The sequence below is a fragment of the Octopus sinensis genome, linkage group LG6 (assembly GCF_006345805.1).
Source record: "Octopus sinensis linkage group LG6, ASM634580v1, whole genome shotgun sequence".
Classification (NCBI taxonomy): domain Eukaryota; kingdom Metazoa; phylum Mollusca; class Cephalopoda; order Octopoda; family Octopodidae; genus Octopus; species Octopus sinensis.
The window spans coordinates 25,039,778-25,061,052 of NC_043002.1; the positions used below are offsets into that span (position 1 = coordinate 25,039,778).

General features: G+C 39.5%; 1 protein-coding gene and 1 long non-coding RNA gene across 3 annotated transcripts; one reads left to right on the top strand and one right to left on the bottom strand.

Annotated features, from left to right (window-relative positions):
* The first annotated feature begins 1,102 nt into the window (after window positions 1-1,102).
* On the top strand, window positions 1,103-9,652 carry LOC115213187 (zinc finger protein 91-like). 2 transcript variants are annotated; one of them, XM_036503755.1, is made up of 3 exons: window positions 1,103-1,393; window positions 6,934-8,847; window positions 8,878-9,652. In XM_036503755.1, the coding sequence occupies exons 2-3, from the start codon at window positions 7,231-7,233 to the stop codon at window positions 8,944-8,946; spliced, it is 1,686 nt and encodes a 561-aa protein (XP_036359648.1). In that variant the 5' UTR covers window positions 1,103-1,393; window positions 6,934-7,230; the 3' UTR covers window positions 8,947-9,652. The 2 variants fall into 2 exon arrangements, with proteins under 2 accessions (XP_036359648.1, XP_036359647.1); XM_036503754.1 differs by having other exon boundaries at window positions 6,934-9,652.
* Window positions 9,653-17,699: 8,047 nt separating this feature from the next.
* On the bottom strand, window positions 17,700-18,506 carry LOC118763716. Its single transcript, XR_004999469.1, has 2 exons — window positions 18,253-18,506; window positions 17,700-17,866 (listed from the first exon to the last, which is right to left on the bottom strand). It is a non-coding gene; the product is annotated as an uncharacterized LOC118763716 (long non-coding RNA).
* Between the last annotated feature and the right edge of the window lie 2,769 nt (window positions 18,507-21,275).

Here is a 21,275-nt window from a genome sequence, read left to right on the forward strand (position 1 = left end):
CGCTGTCTCTCTGTTGTGCAAGGTATCTTTTGACATCTGGGTCTGACTTCGTATTTGGAAGGAACTCTCCTGGCACTGTACACCATTTCCATGGAGGAAGAGTTGAGATTTTCTTTTGAAGCATTGCAGATTCCCAGTATCACCCATGGGAGTTGGTCAATCCAATTTGGCCCATTAAGTCTGGTTGTCAGGGATTCCTTCAGGCGGTGGTGAAATATCTCCACTAATCCATAGGCCTGTGGATGGTAAGCTGTTTGTATATTTGGAATCTACATGATATAACACATATTTGTAGAAAATTTCATTAGAAAAAATCCATTTGTCTGAAAGTTATATTCATCCAAATTCGAGGGGAGGAGGTCAGAAATCTGTTATGCCATACACACACACACACACACACACACAGATGAAACGAAGAGACACTTGGAAATGATATGGAGATACATACTGAAATAAATAATATGTCAGGAAGGGTTTCCGCACGGTTTCCGTTCAACATACCCCCACCTGCAATATGTTAGCCAACCCTACGCTAAACTCAAGATGCTGAATTTTGGGATCCAATAGCAGAATTAGTCGTGCGATGGATCAAATGTCGAGAGGTCTTCGATTACATTCCTTTTTTTTTTCTGAGCTCAAATATTATCTAACTCTTCATCTTTCCAGTGGTTGATAAAATAAATACCAGTTGAATATTTGGGACGAATTAATCGACTATCTACCCCCACGAGTTTATGTCTTTGTATCAAAAATCAAAATCAAAATCATCGCTACATTCAACAGCTCTTAGAAAAATGTCAATAGAGGACTAAAGGAATTTGGGCTGACATTCTTGAATCACTGAAACGAAGTAAAGAGTTATTAAATTCTAAAAATCAGTAAAAAAAACTCCATGACCAATGAAAGGACAGTACAAATTTTGGCGTAACTTCGGTATAGGTATCGGAAATACCGGATACATTTCAAGAAAGTGTTTTTTTATATATATATATATATATGGGGGGGGGGGTTAGGGTTAGGGGTGGGAGAAAAGGGTTTCTATTATCTTCAGAAATGTAAACAAAGCCACTTCCGGTAGTTACGGTACCTATACCGAAGGATCGCCCAAATTTTTCTGTTTCATACTTTTGTACAATGATTCTGCTTTTTATACGACAGGGTAAATAAAATTCTGCATTGTTCATAATTTGTCTTAAGTTACGAGTAGTTTGGTCTGTACTTCCGGTCAGCCATAACATGCTGTATTCTGATTTCGCCTTGTTAAATCTTATGTTGGACACGGATACAGAGTCGTTGGTAAAGATAATGACTATCTAATGGGAATACAGAAGGAATACGTTACTGTATATCTGTGTAATATATTTATTGTTAAGAGAAAATACGTTATGTTGAGGTAAGATAACTTTGTTTGATGTTTGTTTGCAGTTAGTCTTAGTGCTGTTGTACATTGTACTTGGGTGGTGTGTTACGTGAAGACAGATATTCCGTTTAGTAAGTATTATTGGGATGCTTTAAATTGATGAGAGTGTGTTATCGGGAATTGAAATAATTGCTCAGCTGAATGTACTTAATTAGCTAAGAATATTTATATACACAATAGATTATGTTATACAGTGTGTGGTATAATAACATAATTGTTTATGGCAGTTAAAGGGACACTATCGTGCTTATTCACTTGACACAAACATTGAGCTGGGTGGTATGGCTGAATCGTTAGAGCACCTGTTATGGCCCTTTAGGTCCTGAAATCAGACCCTGTCGAAGCCACCTTGTCCTTTTATCCATCCGTAGTTGATGGAATAAAATCTAGCATTCCGTCAGTTACGACGACGAGGGTTCCAGTTGATCCGATCAAAGAACAGCCTGCTCGTGAAATTAACGTGCATGTGACTGAGCACTCCACAGACACGTATACCCTTAAAGTAGTTCTCTGAGAGATTCAATGTGACAAGGCTGACCTTTTGAAATACAGGTGCTTCTCATTTTTGCCAGCTAGGTGGACTGGAGCAACGTGAAATAGTGTCTTGCTTAAGGACACAACGCGTCGCCTGGAATTGAACTCACGACCTTACAATTGTGAGCCAAATACTCTAACCACTAAGCTATGCGCCTTCAGTTGATGGAATAAAAATCAATCATATAGCTAGTCAATGTAATCAACTTCACCCGTCCCCAAATTTGGGTTTCTCAAGCCTATGTGAGAAATTGGCGAGCTGGTAAAATGGTTAGCATGTCGACAAAATGCTTAGTAGCTTTTCTTCGGTTAAACTAAAGCGTTACACCATTAAAAAAAAACAACAAAAAAAATGTGTGTAATAGGTGTAAAACAACTTCCTCTGAACGAATATGAAAAAAAAAAATGCGCGCACGCGAAAGGGGAGTGGGGGAGAGGCCTCGGACAATTCACATCGGGAATTTCCGAAAGCGTATGAGGGGCTGACCTCAGGTTCTAAGTGCGAATTCCGCCAAAGTCGACTTTACCACTTACCCTTTTGGAAAGTGGGATCAATGTAATTGGCTTGCTCTTCTCGTAATTGCCAGCCTTGTGTCAAAATTAGAAATAATAATAATTATTAAAATATGCACCAGCCAAAGGCGATCTTGGAGTTTAGTGAGCAATAGTTTTGAGATATATTTGTAGCATGTCAGGAAAGCTATTTTTAATGTCATATTGGAGCATAGTTGTGCAATGTCAGCCCCAGCCAATCAGGGCTGGGCAGATATTAATACCAAAAGCAGTTCTCTGCCCAAGAAGAGAAGTGGGTGTTTTAATCAGTTAGTGGAAAGACAGCATACGAGCAACATTGGAACAGCCTCTTTGTTTTTCCCATCAACTTTCTGCTGCTAACTCTGATTACATCATTTATGCCAACATTGCTCTGAAAACTTTGGAATACCATCAATCCACAACTCTGGAGAGTATATTTTCGTTCATGATCGCTCAGTTTCTGTTGGCTTATAACGATTTCCAACTGAATCCACATTTCAAATGTACGTTATAAAGCTTTCTCTGACTCATGCACATACACCGGCTACACTCATATTATTTGTCAGCTCTTGTTATCTTTTAATAAATTAAAATATTTTGTATAAAATGCCTTCTGATATTTTTATTACACACTCTTCTCAAAAGTTCACTCACAGGACCTCTATGAACACTGATGCTGCAAAGAGAGAGACTTGAAGAAGCTATTATGAAAAGTTGCTAAATGAAGAGAATGAATGGGAGAAAGAAAGTCTGCCAAATGTCAACCCAACAGAGGGACCAGCTATCTGAATTGACAGCACCTTGGTAGATAAAGCAATTAAGAGTATGAAGACAGGGAAAGCCCCCGGCCCATCAGGAATCACTACTGAGATGCTTAAAATATCTGGCGGTGTAGGCTATAGTCTAGTCACCTGTAAAGTTAACCAGGGGATACATGAAGGAGTCATATCCAATGATTGGTGTAGCAGCACCATAGTCAACTGCTACAAAGGTAAAGGTGACACCTTAGACAGAAATAATTACAGAGGTACCAGATTGTTGGATCAGGTAATGAAAGTCATGGAGAAGGTCATAGCCCAACTAATTAGGGAGAGAGTTAGTTTAGATGAGATGCAGTTTGGGTTTGTGCCAGGGAGAAGCCACACTGATGCTATATTTCTAAGACACCTACAAGAGAAATTCCTAGCCAAAGATAAGCCTCTGTACATGGCTTTAGTTGAGATGGAGAAAGCCTTTGACAGGATCTCCTAATCCCTTATCTGGTGGTCAATGCAGAAACTAGCAATAGATGAGTGGTTGGTGAGATCTGTACAAGCTGTGTGCAGGGATGTTGTCAGTAAGGTGAAGGTTGGCAGTGATTATAGTGAAGAATTCTGGGTAGAAGTAGGGATCCATCAAGGATCAGTCCTCAGCACCCTGTTGTTCATCATAATCTTCTTGGCAATAACAGAGGAATTCAAGACAGGCTGCTCTTGGGAGCTCTTCTATGCTGATGACCTTGCTCTAATAGTCGAGCTACCACCAGAACTAGAGAATTTCTAGGTGTGCAAGCAAGGTCTAGAACTGAAGGGCCTTAGAGTTAACCTATCAAAAACCAAAGTCTTAGTTAGTAGGAAGGCAGACAAATCACAGATCCCTTCAGGTAGATGGCCCTGCTTGATCTGTAGAAAAGGCATAGGTAGAAACTCCATAAGATGTACCTGGTGTAAGCTATGGACACATAAGAGGTGCAGCAATATCAAAAGAAGGTTAACTGGGAAGATAGTTTTTGCACAGGTGCAATGAATACTGAAGATGTACAGAAAACTGATTCCATCATGTGCCAGGGTAAAAAAACACTAGAAGTAGTTGATAACTTCTGTTACCTAGGTGACTAAGTCAATAGCGGGGGTGAATACTCTGAGAGCATAGCTGCTAGAATAAGAATAGCCTGAGCAAAGTTCAGAGAACTACCTCTGCTAGTAAGAAAGGCTCTCTCTCTCAGAGTAAAAGGTAGAATATATGATTCCTGTGTGTGAACAGCTATACCACACAGCAGTGAAACTGCTGAGAACATTCGCAGGCTTGAATGAAATGTAGCTAGTATGCTCTGCTGGGTGTGCAATGTCTGTGCATACACGATAGAGTGTAAACACCCTGAGAGAAAAAGTGGACATAAAAAGCATCAGATGTGGTGTGCAAGAGAGACAACTGTACTGGTATGGTCATGTGATGTGTATGGATGCGGACAGCTGTGTGAAAAAGTGTCACACCCTAACAGTGGAGGGAGCCTGTGGAAGAGGTAGACCCAGGAAGACATGGGATGAGGTGGTGAAGCATGACCATCAAATGTTGGGCCCCACAGAGGCAATGACAAGTGACTGAGACCTTTGGAAATACACTGTACTTGAGAAGACTTGGCAAGCCAAGTAAAATTGTAGTTGTAACTGATGTCAATGTTGCATAACTGGCCTGTTTAAAAAAGCACCTCTCATTCGTTGGGCAATATGCCATGCTTGTGAAGATCTGTTGAACTGAGTGAAATCGTAGTCATGGCCAATGACAGTGCCACCTAATTGGCACCCGTGCGAGAGGCACATAAAAAGCACCATTCAAGGGTGGCTGATGCCAGTGCCGTCTGAATGACTCCTGTGCCAGTGGCATGTAAAAACACCTACTACATTCTTAGAGTGGTTAGTGTAGAAACCTTGGCGAATCAGATTGGAGCCTGGTGCAGCCTCCTGGCTTGCCAGTTCTCAGTCAAATCGTTCAACCCATGCCAGCCTGGAAAGCGGACGTTAAACGACGATGATGATGAATTCATTAGCTTCCACTTTTGCTTATTTAAGAAAAATGTATTGTGTAATTGCATATTTATTTCATGGATTTGCTGTTCCATAATATAAAAGTACTTTGAATTGCTATAAATTACTTATGAGAAAGCATTAGCCATTTTCTTTGCTGTACTTTATTATTTTTTAAAACTTGCTTCAGCTATCATGTCATATGTGAATATCATTTCCTCTTTTTAATTATTCATTTTTTTTAATGCTTAAAATCGCATTGTAACAATTTTGCCTTTATCCGTTTCAATTCAGTATAAGTACAGTACAGCATGTCATCTGACAGGTTTGTTTTTCATCAAAGTGACTCTGCTTTTTACACATTTGCATTAGTTTAATACCTGCATACAAATAACATCATCATCGTTTAACGTCCGTTTTCCATGCTAGCATGGGTTGGACGGTTCAACTGGGGTCTGGGAAGCCAGGAGGCTGCGCCAGGCCCAGTCTGATATGGCAGTGTTTCTACAGCTGGATGCCCTTCCTAACGCCAACCACTGCGAGAGTGTAGTGGGTGCTTTTTATGTGCCACCTGCACAGGTGCCAGACGAGGCTGGCAAACGGCCACGATCAGATGGTGCTTTTTATGTGCCACCGGCATGGGGGCCAGACGAGGCTGGCAACGGCCACAATCGGATGGTGCTTTTTACGTGCCACCGGCACGGAGGCCAGTCTGGGCGGGGCTGGCAAAAGCAACATAGTTTTAGAACCAGAAATCCAGAAATGCTACAGATGAGGAAAACTAACAGAAAAGTCCAGCTATGTTTCACTAGTTCAGTTAGGTATATGCTACAAGTTCCAGTTGTACAATGGCTGAAACTTCATGAATTATTGCCAGCTCTCATACAGTGCAAAATCTCTAATGGGGATCTCACGAAAGAGCAGAATTCAAAGGCACTCAACTGATTGGCATAAAATCATTCACAGACATGGCCTCTGGCCCACAGACATGCTGTCTCCTGTTGTTACTTTTTTTCCACTGCTGCTATAATGGCCTCTGCACTTTGGAGTTGAGTAGTGTCATGCTATCTTTAACTTGAGCATTCCTGACTTACTCAGCCCACCCCATCATCTTCCATGTTGTGTCCAATCTTTTAGGCCTCACATTATTCTCCAGAACATCAGCTTTCAGTGGAACATTAATGGCATCAGTCTCACTTGTTACAGAGAGCCTTTGAAGAGCATTGCCACTGATTTGTTTCCCAGACTTGACAAGTATAAAAAAATTAAAAAAAGAGAGAGATAGAGCTGTAGATAAAGTGTGCCCCCCCCCCATACTTGAAGGTGTATACACTTGAAACAGATGGAATATGATCCTAATATACTGGGTTTGCTTTCTTTCACAGTATTTCAACTCTAACTCTTTCTATCAGTACTTCTCGAATTTGTCATGTAGACAGTGTTGTCATTAATTATATTATAATCTTGTTCATTAACCTCAGTATTGCAAATCTAACTTCCAGATAGTAAGGCCTGGCATCAATTATTTTAGACTTAAATACTCTCAACATATGTTTGCATCACACACACACACACACACGCACTTGCACACACAGGATAACATAATCTGTTGCATGTACACCCTCATTTTTACATACTAAGATTTGTTTTCTTTAATTGCAGATCAGAATTGTTGAAAAGTGGAAGGCTATCAAGATGTCACCATTCAGGCAGTGTTAGCTGTAATAACCAGTGTGTTGTGTTTATCCAAATTGTTTGACTGTAACAGAGTGATGTAAGACATGTATATTTACGGTAGACAGAATAAGGTTGACATTACAAGTTCACAAATATAATTGATTTCTTTGAAGAAAATATATATTCCATTTTGGAATTTGTTGAAAGAAATGCTTTTGTTATTGTATTTGTCTTAGAGAAATCAATGTCTGTTAAAGTGTTATTAATTGCATTAGGTTTGCAATGGAGAAAAAACGTTACAAATGTGATATTTGTGAGAAAGAATTTTCTCACAATTATAGATTATCAAATCACAAGCGCATTCATTCAGGAGAACACTTATATAACTGTGAAATCTGTGGCAAAGGATTTTCTTTCAGAAGTGCCTTAACAGATCATGTTCGTACTCACACTGGAGACAAACCATATGTTTGTAAGATCTGTGGGAGAGCATTTTCTCGTCGCAATAATTTAGCAACACACAGCAATATTCACTCTGAAAATAAGGTATACCAATGTGATATTTGTGGGAAAAAACTTTCTTGTAGACGTTCTTTAACAGAGCATATGCGTACTCATACAGGGGAAAAACCATATCAGTGTGATAAATGTGATAAATCCTTTTCACGTAGTGGAGAGTTATCACTTCATAAGCATATTCACACAGACGGAACACCATACCGCTGTAAATTTTGTGGATTAGCATTTACTCATAAGACTTTGTTATCACATCATAAAGTCATTCACACTGGAAAAGACATATACTCCTGTGAAAATTGTGGCAAAACATTCTCTAGCTGGATTCCTTTTAAACGTCATAGACTTATTCACAATGCTAAAAAATACAAATGTGAAATCTGTGGTAAAGCATTTTCTTGTAAGAATATATTATCTTATCACAAACGTATTCACTCAGGAGACAAGGCATTTCAATGTGAAATTTGTGGGAAAACATTTTCTTTTAATTATCGGTTGTTGCTTCATAAAACTGTCCACACAGGATATCCGTTCCGCTGTGAGACCTGTGGGAAATCTTTTTTTTCTAACAATTATTTAAAAGACCATAAACGTATTCATACTGGAGAAAAACCACACCAATGTGATATCTGTGGCAAATCTTTTTCTTGTAAGAGTAACTTATCATTTCATAAACGTAACCATAACTTAAATAAATCTTTGCAGTGTAAAATTTGTGAGAAAACATTTTCTTATTCTTACCAATTATCAAATCATGAATGTACTCACACAGATGAAAAATATTTCTGTGAAATATGTGGTAAAGAATTTTCTAGTAACCATAAATTGTTAAACCATAAGCGTACTCATGTAAGTGAAAAACCATATGAGTGTGACATCTGTGGGAAATCATTTTCATTTAATTATAAATTAACTGTTCACAAATATACCCACACAGGAGAAAAGCCACACCAATGTGAAATTTGTGGAAAATCATTTGCATACAATTATAAACTAACGAATCATGTACGTAGTCACACAGGAGAAAAGCCATTCAATTGTGATATATGTGAGAAATCTTATTCTACATGCAGCCTCTTAACAGATCATCAACGTATTCACACAGGAGAAAAACCTTACGTCTGTGACATTTGTGATGAAGCATTTCCTAGTAGTAAGAAATTATTGCATCACAAACATCTTCATACAGGAGAGAAACCATATCATTGTGACATATGTGGGAATGGATTTTCTCATCCTTCTGGTGTATCCGTTCATAAACGTATTATCCACGATGGAGTAAAACCATACCCCTGTGACTTGTGTGGGGAAGCATTCCTTACTCGTAGAAAATTATCACACCATAAACGTATTCATACTACAAATTCATCATCATTATCATTGTCATCTTCATTACCATCTTCATCATCATCATCATCATCATCATCATCATCATGTGAATATAAAAATTGTCTTCAGACTGTAGAGAATGTAGAACATTGAAGTTGTTGTTTTTCAAAACTATATAAATCTTTTAAAATGTATGGAGGTGAATGTTGTTATTAAGTTGTTTGTGTAAACCTTCTTCATTGGTATGGTACTTGATTCCACATCTTGCCTTCCATCTGCTCTATTTAACATCGTATTAATGTTTTATTAACCTATAACATCATACTATTGCCGCCTGTAGTTTCCATAGTGAGACAGTAATGAGGCTAAAATATCACACTACTTCCTTTTCTTATTTCTCCCAGTGTTTCTCATTCTATTTTGTTTAAGAGACAGTTGGGTAATGTGCGTAAGTCTTGGAGGTACTCTCAGACTGGTGAGGTTGACATGCTTAACTTCAATTTCTGCAAGTCACTGTCAGGAAAACATATAGTGGGAGCATGTATCAAGTGTTTTACAACTCTGAAGAGAAAGGTTTGGGAGGTAAGTAAAGCAAAGTAAGGATAATAAGAGATGTAGCGATAAGTAGAAGTGATTTCTAGTTTCCTTTTAAAAGATCAGCATCTGTTTTTGGTAAGAAAAGAAAGACAAAGAAAAACATGCAGTTCGGTGGTGAGTTAGTGAATGATAGTTTATCTATCATTCTGATGATCTCTTTAGACATGATCCACAATGTTTTATATGAAGCAGCTGTGCAACAAATAATTGATGAATATATTTCCTAATAAACAGGTTATTTCTAGCCTTATATTTTCTATTATTTAACTATCTGCTGTAAATCTTTTACAAGTAATTCTGCAGTTAAATGTTTCAGTGAAATAACGTTTATTTCTGAAGGTCAGTAGTATAATTAGATGTCATTGCACCAATTGAGGAAAGTGTTTAGTGTTTACAAACAAATTTTATAAAAATGGTTTGGTGGTTTGGCACTCTTAGAAAGAAACCATTTTGCAATACAGATAGTATTATAAAAGGACATAAAAAAAAAATGATAAACGTTGCCCTTTTCAAGCCTAGCCAGGCTCATGGGCCCCGGTTTCCTGGTTTCTGTGGCGTATGTGTTCCCCCCAGCTGGATGGGACGCCAGTCCATCGCAGTGTTACTCAAGAAAGAGGAAGAGAGAGCGAGAGAAAGTTGTGGTGGAAGAGTACAACAGGAGTCACCACCACCCCCTGCCAGAGCCTCATGGGGCTTTTAGGTGTTTTTGCTCAATAAACACACACAACGCCCGGTCTGGGAATCAGAACTGCGATACTCCAATCGCGAGTCCGCTGCCCTAACCACTGGGCCATTGCGCCTCCATATAAGGACATTTGCTTCAGTTATTTTCCATAAGGTAACTTGATGGACACTCAACTGTTTATATTTCATATTGAGTCATGGTTCACTTTGATAACAGATTAAATTATAGTTTACAAAGGAAAGGGGGGAAAAACAGCAAATTTAAGAGGTTGAAGAGAGTAGATTAAAGCCTTTTCAAAGTATTGTTTGGTTGTAGAAAAGTTGATATATTTCTTAATGTAAGTCTTTACATTGAAATTGGCATTTTAACTACATTAAAAATTAATTTAACAAAAACACTATCAAATAATCCTTAAAGGATGATATTTTAAAAGTGCTGACCAGAGGTGGTGCCAGGTTCAAAAGTTAGGGTGTGGGGCACAAAAAAAATGGTTCCATGACACACACCAAACATTTTTTATCTCAGTTCTCTTACAGTGCGCTCAATATTTCATTAGTTATACGTAATTGTATTCTGCATTCAATAATTTCGTGTTTCAATAACTATGTCATTATGTATGAAACTTACAGCTACTGATGTAGGTAACTAAAGAGTTAAAAAAAATTGTTGAAATGAAGCCAGTTTTGAAAATCTACTTAGGGACAGCGACCACTCTCCTGGCTCCCCTATTAGCTACGCCCCTGGTGTTGGCATGGTTAAAGCACAGGTATGTCTGTGTAGTTAAGAAGTTCACTTCCTAATCATGTGGTCTTGGGTTAACTCCTACTGCATAGAACCTTGGGCTAGTGTCTTTTGTTATAAGCCTGATGTGATAAGTGTCACAGGATGAATTTGGTAGACAAAAGCTATATGAAGCCTGCTGTATGTAGTAAATATGATGTATGTATGTGTGTGTGTGTGTACGTGCACACATTTGTGTGAATATCGACATTCTGCATTTGGCATGCTAAGAGAAGAAGCTGGTTCAACCCACCCTGGGTGAATGCCATCACAAGTACAAGCATGCTAAAACGTTGAGCTACAAACGGCCGTGTTTGTTGATATGTTACCAAATTGTTCACTAGGTCTGTACATGTAAAAAGACTAATATAATGAGAACTTCTTTTGAAAAACAAGGGATGGACATTTAGCTGCAAAGCTGTTTCAGTATAGTATGTGTTTGTCTAACCGTGATGTAAAACAAATGAAGATTGATATTTTAGTTATAACTAGCAGTATCGCCCGGCGTTGCTCGGGTTTGTAAGGGAAATAACTATATAAGCATTTTTAGAGATGTAAAGTATAATAGCCATCTCAATATGGCTAACCACAAAGGGGGGGGGATGTTACTGTAGCTTTTTACGTTCTGAGATTTAATAATACATTTTTAGAGAGTTACTTCCCTTATATAATAGCAAAAAATGCATTAAAAATTGGAAAAAAATGATAAATTTTTTTAAAAATCGTAGACTCATCGTAGATGCGCGCTAATACACAGAAGGGCTCGATATGAATCATGACTATAAGATACCCGCTTTTGGTTACACTGCACCGCAAAATGTGGGAGTAGTTAGGAATCTAAATCGTAGGAGGCAGACACACAACCTATCTTTTATATATGAAGATTACAAAAAACTTAACTTTATATGCTGGAGGGCTGTTAAAAGATATTACCTGGAATCATGAAATCTAAACACAGTTGAATATCTTAGTTCTGCTTACACGCACATTTATATATGGGGCTTCTTTACAAACTAGTGTCCTAATGTTGAAGAATCTGGATAAATGATTAATTACTGATTTATCAGTTAAGAGCTGGATATAACTGTGACTTCAGGAAACTGAATTACAGGCATGTTACACAGCATTTTATGTTCAGTGAAGGTTTACAACTAATTTGAATTATAAATTTGGAAGACTGGGGTTAACAATTTTTACATACATCCATGTTGATTAGAACAGTGGAAATAAAAAGGTGTTTAGTTCATTTAAGTTTTCTACCACAAGGGAGACTACTCTTGTTTTCACAAAGGTTATAACCACTGACGAAGAAAAAATGAGTGCTAGATTGTGGTCAAAATATTGTGAGGGAGTGGGAGAGGAAAGCTATCAGGATAAAAGCAATAGGGGAGGGATAGAAGGAAGAGATAAGAATCTAAGGAAGGAATATGTGTGAGCAAAGGGAGGTGGAGTGATATGTTTGAAAAGCACTAAGGTAAAGAAAATGATACGGGGAGGTGTACTAAAGTGAGTAGTAAATCTCAAAAGGGAAGGGAAGAAAGAAGGGAGAGAAGAAATAATATAATAATAATAATGAAATTATTGTATACAGTGCTCAGGTGCACCACAACTTGTCAGAAAGTGCATATAAAGTACATGCAGTAATGTAGAAATGTCTGGAAAGTGAGCATGCTTGTGTGTGTATGGAGGGGAGAAAATCAAGTGTAGTGTTGGCGAATCTCAGGAAGCATGGAAGTCTTGAAGGATGCAGTGCTCCGACAACTAACAACCGATGCCGGCAGTTTGTTCCACGCTTCAGCAACTCTCAGCGTGAAAAAATGTTTCCTGAAGTCATGGGAGCTGTGCTGTTTTCTTACTTTGTAAATATGTCCACGGGTGTTAGTTGGGTGGAGTTTGAAGAGGTGCTCAGTGTTATTGTTTGTGCGATGGTTGATAATTTTATGGGTGTCTGCCAGGTCAGCTGCCAGACGTCGGAGTTTCAATGTGTCCATGCCCAGGGAAGTAAGGCGTTCAGGATATGGCAAATGCCTGATGGAGGGTATTCTTTTGGTTGCACGTCGCTGAACAGCTTCCAGACGATTGATGTCCTGGGCAAGATAGGGGTTCCAGACCGGTGATGCAAATTCCAGGTGAGGTCTTACCATAGCTATATAAAGCCGCAGATAGATAGCCGGAGAGCGGCTCACAAAGGATTTGGTGAGTGATGCCAAGACACCCTCAGCCTTCTTGACAATTTTGGCGATGTGTTTTGTCCAACGCAAATCACTGTCGACAATAACACCCAGGTCACGTTCACTTGAAGACTTTTTGAGACTAGTGTTGTGGAGGGAGTAGGTGGACGCTGGGTTTCTCCTCCCAAAATGCATGGTGGTACATTTGTCCACAGCCAGCTTGAGTTGCCAGTCCATGATCCACTGCTGCATTGTGTCCAGGTCTGCTTGCAATAGAGATCCATAGTGTATAGGATTTGACCTCTTTATTTCGAGGTACAGCTTGATGTCATCTGCATATTTCAGCACTGTGGCATTCTTTAAGTTGGCATCTATGTCATTAACATATGCAACAAATAAAAGGGGGCCAAGAACAGATCCCTGCGGCACACCAGATGTCATCTCATAGGGCGAAGAGTGCTGTCCTAGAACTGTGACAACCTCTTTTCGGCCGAAAATAAAGGACTTTAACCAGTTATAGAGTTCGTCTCTTACACCCAACGCAGAAAGCTTCACCATAAGTCTTTTGTGTGGCACAGAGTTAAAAGCCTTAGCAAAGTCCAGGTAAACAACATCCACCCAGGATCCGCGATCAGTGATTTGGGTAACATCCTCAAAAAACTCGATGAGTTGATTACAGCAGCTGGAGTTAGGAATAAATCCGAATTGTGACGGCTGGGTGAGGCTGTGAGACTTCCAGAAGTTCCAGAGGGTTTCTCTGATACAGGATTCCATCAGTTTGGCGATGCAGCTGGTAAGACTGACGGGGCGATAGTTGACAGGCGATGTGCGGTCGCCTTTTTTGAACAGAGGGATGACACTGGCAGTTTTCCACTGTTCTGGAGTAACACCATTGTCAAGACAGAATTGGAAGAATAGAGAAAGTTGGCTTAGAAGAAAGTACCCACCGCGTTTGAGAAGTAGGTATGTAACACCATCGAGACCAGGAGAGGCATAATTGCGTTTATTCTTTAGGTGGCGTTGCAGCATTGCTGGTGTAAATTGCATAGAAGATATAGAGTCCGATGTCAGTGGTGATGATGATGGAACATTTTGGTCTTCGACGGTAAAGATGCCGGCATAGCATCCAGCAATGATTTCTGCACCAAAAAACCAAACAATTCACCACCTTGGGTTGAAAAGTTGGGGGCGCTGGCAAACGTCTCTAATGGCTATTGAGGCACGCTTGCAGCGTTGCCGCGGGTGATGGCGAGGTTGATGCGCTGGAACAGCCAAGCGCACTCACGAGCCTCTGCAAGGCGAGTTGCCAGTGAAGACAGGATTCTCGCAGTTATTGGTCCGACTCCACCAAACAGATCGCAGTATTTCAGGATTTTGTTCCGCTCAGTCGCAGAAGCTGTGGATCTCGGCCTGACCACAGCATCCAAGATGTGAGAAGCGAAGGAGTAGCTAACCGTGACATCCCAGACAAGGCATTTGCCTTGCAACCAGGAGCACAGGGTGAGGCTGCCAGGTCTCTTCCCATCGCATCTAGGCAATCCAGATGGTTTCAAGATGGAGGGGATGTTTGTCAGGGCCAAGCTCCTCTTGCGTATCAGGCTCAATTCCGTATGACGCGCGAAGCGACTAGCATTCAGATGGCAAGAAAGGCCATGGAGACCTGTGGAATCGAGGAGCCTACCACAACGACAGATCAAACCCGTGCATACGTCAGCTCCCACTCTGAGGGCAATGGGGAAACGAGGTTTGTCCAAGCTGAGTAGGCCACCTACATTATTCACAGGGATGGCATCAATCCAGTCACCTGAATATTTGGCGCTAGCAGACAGTAAGCGGCACCTTGAAAACTAGTCCAACTAGATGAAGAGGGAGTCGAAGGTGGCATTCGAAATTATGATTCCGACAGTCCTCCACCTTCTCAGGAGCAGACAAGTCCAATTTCCTCCAGTTTTGGAGAGCTTCATCCAACTCCCTGTTGGAACTGATCCATGTTGGAGAGGAGAGAATGTTGCTCACCAGGGTGAAGCAGGTGTGGGTGGAGGAAAGGAAGCAAGGAAGAGAGAGGGACGAACACTTACGAAGACCAAGACTTCTAAATCGCTTGGTCAATGCAGCCTGATCGTGGGATGTTGGAGAGAGTCTGACATTGACTAAGCATTCGAGTCTCTCAAAGATTAGATTGTCAAAGCGTTGGAGGCACGGTGGGAATCGGTAAGATGAGCTGACTCTGAGTAAATACAGAAGCTTAGGGATCGAGAGGTAATTCCTAAGTATGAAAAAGCCTTGATGGGGTTCGATAGCTTCAAGGGCAGCCACCTTCGACTGGAAGATGGACTCAAAGGCAGGTCAGTGATTGGGATTCCTGTGAACTACAATGAACAAAACATGAAAGATATGACTTATAATTTTTTTTGGGCGCAGGGGTTCCTTGAGACATGTAATTTATTTTAAGGGTTACGCAAGGGTAAAAAGGTTGAGAAACACTGCGCTAAGGTATGATTTGAGAAGTATATCGCATCTGTTTCTAGCAGGTCCCCTTTGTTTCGCCGACAGTTACCTTTTGTTAAAGAATTAACAGGCAGTATAAGAAACTAGGTTGTTGTTCGTGCAAACGTGAGCCCGTGAAGGAATCAAAAGATCTAAAATGTCAACATTCTTTTACTTGTTTCGAACAAATTGATCCCAGGACTTATTCTTTGTAAATCTAGCACTTATTCTGTCGATCTCTTTTGCCGAACCGCTACGTTACGGGGACATAAACACGCCAACATCGGTTGTCAAACGATGGTGGTGATGGGACAAACACAGACATACACACACAGATATAATACATACACACACACACACACACACACACATATATATATATACACGACAGGCATTCAGTTTCCGTTTACTAAAATACATTCAAAAGGCTTTGGTCAGTCCGAGGCACTTGACCAAGGTGTCACACAGTAGGACTGAACCCGGAACCATGCGATTGGGAAGCAAGCTTCTTACCACACACACACACACTGCGCCTATCATGTCAAAAAAATGAAAAGAAAAATGACAAGAAGGTAAAAAATAGCATTTTTACCTTCTCTTATTCACATGCAATTACCTTCTCTTTTTATTCACATCGTTTGTTATCAGATTTTGCCAAGTTACGTTTTTTTTTAAAAATTACTGTTCATTGTTTACTGATAGAAACATTGTATTGAATATTGTACATCTTTACAATGACAAAATCGATAAAAGACAAATTTTTATCGATTCCGTTTGAATCTATCAAAGACAAGGGGGGAATAAAAAAATCAGTAACGGGTGGGAGCAGCAACAATGGAAATATAAAAAACTTCACTCGGGTTTACTGAATTACGTAAACGAACAAGTGAGTGAGAAAATATAATATAAATGAGTGCATATCAGTGAGAATTGCTCCTCCTTTACATTAATTTCTTATTTTTTCTCAGTGTCGGATTTATTGGAAAGGGGACATAAAACTGTTGGAAAATTCTGTATTTCCGGTTTGTTATTTTTCTTCGTATTCTGAATCTGTTTTTGGATCAACGGTGAATATAAAAGCAGTGTTTTATCTGTGGTTAAGAGTATTTAAGGGCTACGCAGAAAAAGTGTAGAGTGAAGTTGAACTGTACAGAGGTTTTAAGGAGAGGAACTGATGATACATTGCGGTAAGTTAAACGTTTGTTTGGTATGTTAATGTTGGGAGTGTACTGTTTGTTGACAGTTTGTTCTACCTGCTAGAAACAACAACCAAATCTCTCTCAAATCACATGCTGTCAACTAAAAAGTACGCATTTGATAATGTAGTCTTTGACACACTAGGTTCGGTAAAAACTAAGGATGGCTTGGTCAAAACTGGGACGGTTTAGGTCAGAGCTAAGGTTGGTCTAAACGACAACTGTTATTTAGCTGCAGGTTAGCTCTGTTCTTGTACACCCATGGTCAAATCCAGGACCACATCCGTCCGTTATTTATATATAGAGCACTTTAGTAGTACATTATCTAAAGTGCCCTAATATGAGCATGTCGAGAAATCATCGAGAGGTTATGGTTACTGTTGTTTTGTGTATTTCGGTGGTATTTTATGTGGAGAGAGAGAGTATTTCTTTATTCACCATAAGGTTGAGAAAAAGAGGGGACAAAACAAACGTTGGGGTCAGGGTATCGAATGAGACGAAACGTATGAATAGACAAACAATTAAAATATATACAATTAAATGAGAATGAGTGATTAACAAAAAATGAAGCGGAGGACGCGGTTGACCCCACAAACCACATACGCACACTGAAGACTTTGCTTTCTCCAGATTGGACCGAGTCATGTCATTGCATTTAGTGTGCGGCCTCAACATTAATTTGGTTTAATTTTACAACCTTGTATTGATATTGAATATTTCTTATTTTGATAACGCGCATAAAATAAAATGTTATGTGATATTTATCATCTGGCATGGAATGGTTATTTAGTGCCTGTGTACTTGTTAACAGTCAGTTTTCGGGTTGTTACTCTACAGCAGTCGGCACACCCATTTATCAAATCATTTATAGACTTATATTTATTTTACTTTCGTTTCTTGGTTTATGATGATTTGGACAAAAGTTTTCGTAATAGTACCTTTTTTGAACGGAACATTAGACCGTAGAAAGGCAGATAAAAAGAATATTTCTTCCTTCATAGTTTATTGTATATAACAGATAGTAGTGGTTCTGTCATGTAAGTTATCAAGTCTTATATGGAACTGAAGACTACTGACGTGTTTACAAGAAATATTTAGCAATCAACAAGATTAATATTTAGGCAATAAACTGGTCTACCGCAGATATAACTGTGTATCTCTCTATATATAAAGCTGAAGTTGTCTGTGTTTGGCAGGTTTTGTAGCCTTCAACTAAACACTATCTTCTCCGAGACCCTGCGGCGCAAATTGGCCAAAATTGAGAGTATGATAGAAGAATCTTGCTCTTCCTTCCCTAGAAGAAAAAAATTAAATCGGACCATGTTAACACCAAAAATTATTTACACCAAAAAGATGCTTTTTTTTCTATGAAAATCCCAATTTTTTACGATTTTTTGACTGCTGTGTCGCCATTTTTCGGTGTATTTCAACCAGAAAAATGTTCACTTCAAGAGAATAACAAGATACATAATGCAAAATTTTCACTTTTCAAAAATTCCAATTCTAAAGGGTCGAAACAAACCCGAGCAACGCCGGGCGATACTGCTAGTTATTATTATATCTAAGTATTCGCTTCGAACTGAAGGATAAAAGAAGGAAAAGAAACAAAAACACGCCAGATGTCAAGTTTATTTTACAAATGTCTCTCTTTTAGTGGGCGAGCATTACCGTTTTAACTTGATACCTTGATTACTTCACTTTTACGATGTTCAACTTCGTAATTTCTTATGGTTTATTGCGATGCTCGCGCGTGTTCCTCACCACCGCATGCAATGTTGTGCTTTGTATTGTTGCTTATTTTTACGCGTTTAATTAAATGTTTATTTATAAATATTTTGGTTAAATTTTAGGAAAATGGTGTTTTTTCAATGAAATTTTATAGAAATACCTTTCAAATGGCATACATTATGGTTATAAAGAAATTTGTGGGGAAAATCTTTTCCAAATGATTGATTAGAGGACTCCGGAAAATTCACAAAATCCGAGTTTTTCCCTCATAACTTTTAGGAAAATGGTTTTTTTCTTTTCAGTGAAATTTTATATAAATACCTTTGAAGCGTCATACATTACGACTATAAAGTAATTTGTGGAGAGAATCTGAGGTAGGGAGAGGACTTTCGGAAAATTCCCAAGATCCGAATTTTTCATCGTTATATACCGAAATCACATTCAACTTTCTACAGATACCCTAGCGTAGTACTACTACACTACATAGTGTTTATTTCTACCCACTTTCGATAATTTTTAGTGTTTCAGCTTTAATTTTGTTTCATTTTCAATTATTTTTACGCTTTTTTAACCCTTCGTCGTTATTGTTATTCACCCGTTATTACTCTCTCTCTCTCTCTCTCTCTCTCTCTCTCTCTATTTCTCATTTATATATATATATATATATATATATATATATATATATGTGTGGTAAGTAGCTTGCTAACCAACCACATAGTTCCGGGTTCAGTCCCACTGCGTGGCATCTTGGGCAAGTGTCTTCTGCTATAGCCTCGGGCCGACCAATGCCTTGTGAGTGGATTTGGTAGACGGAAACTGAAAGAAGCCTGTCGTATATATGTATATATATATATAAGTGTGTGCGTATATGTTTGTATGTTTGTGTGTTTGTCCCCCTAGCATCGCTTGACAACCGATGCTGGTGTGTTTACGTCCCCGTCACTTAGCGGTTCGGCAAAAGAGACCGATAGAATAAGTACTGGGCTTACAAAGAATAAGTCCCGGGGTTGATTTGCTCGACTAAAGGCGGTGCTCCAGCATGGCCGCAGTCAAATGACTGAAACAAGTAAAAGAGAAAAGAGAAAAGAGAGAATATATATATATATATATATATATGTATATATATATATATATATATATAACAAAAACAAAAAGTTAAAAGAAGGGAAAAAAGCGCACTGACCACTACTGAAAGACGGTATGCAGATGTGGTGCGCGGAAACCCAACAGGTGGCCAGCTTCACCCAGATGTGAGAAGGGCGGCAGCTGAACAGCAGTCTTTTTTGTGCATGGCACAAAAAATTGTTCAGCAGCTGACCTGGCTACAAGCACAAAGCTGGAACTACCACCACATAAGGCAACCTCCAACAGATGCAGGATGGCCACCACAGACACCAACACCACACACACACACCACAAAAATATTTCTACTGAATGTAGGAGGGCTGCTGCGCGGAAACTGTAAAAAGAAAATTTCATTCCTGAGAGACCTTGTGACATGCAATCAAGCTATATGCATGGCACTCACAGAAACGCATCTTGAACCCGATATAGGTGATGCAGAAATACACATGCCGCAATATGCAGTCATACGCACAGATAGAAAAGGGAGGAGCCATGGTGGAGTTGCAATGTACATCCGAGATGACCTCACGCCCCAGGTCCTGCTGTCATATTCAAACTCAGTATGTGAAACTCAAATTGTACACATAAGACAACTGAATATCGTCATATGCACTACATATCGCCCACCAGACGCCCCAAAACACTCAGGCATGTTTGAAGACTGCCTAACAAAAATAGGAGAAGTCCTCACCAACCTTGAACAGCACAACAGTGTATTCTTCATGGGTGACTTTAACCTCCCCAATGTGGAATGGCCTGGGGGGCAGATGCTCCCAGGGATGACACACCATCAGCAGGCACAGGTGGAGTCCCTGCTCCATCTCACAAATACCTCTTTCATGGAGCAAATAGTTCTGCAACCAACAAGGGCAGATAATATACTGGATCTCTGCTTTACAAACAATATGGATATTATCCATAATGTTAATGTGATGCCGACAATGATCTCGGATCACAACATAATAGAGCTGTCTATGTATGGAACAAAAGCCCCCGCAGACACACAGCCTATACGAAGCACCCACCATCTCTCCAACTTAAACTTTCATAAAGCCAACTGGAAGTCGATTGAGAAAGAGATCCTCAAACAGGATTGGCCTGAATGTCTCTCCACACCGGACATAAACATGAAACACAAACACTTCATGTCCATAATACAAGCCATATGTGACAAATATGTCCCAATGTGCAGGGCCAGCACACACAAGAATAAAAACAGGATCCCTAGAGAAAGGAGGATTCTTATGAGACGACGGACAAGGATTGCAAACCGCCTGAGCAAGCACACCAAAAGTGGTGAGAAGTCTCGGCTCGAAAGAATGCTAATGGAAACTGAGAAAAGTCTACATCAGTCCCATGAAAAGGAGAGAGCAGATAAAGAAGCTTGGGTAATAGAAAATATAAAATCAAACCCTAAAGCTTTCTTTAAGTTTGCCAAAGAGACAGCCACAGTGCACCAGAGAATAGGACCTCTCTTCCAAAAAGATGGCTCTCTCACAGGAAATCCCACGAGGATAAGTGAAATACTGAACGAACAGTTCCAAAGTGTGTTCACTACACCTCTAGGACACAGGCAAGTAAACAACCCAGAAGAATTCTTTGCCACTTTACCAGCGGCCAAAGAGACAAAAATTGAGTACATCAACATCGAAGAAGATGATATCACACTAGCCATTGATGAGATTGACACAACTCTCTGCTGGACCTGATGGA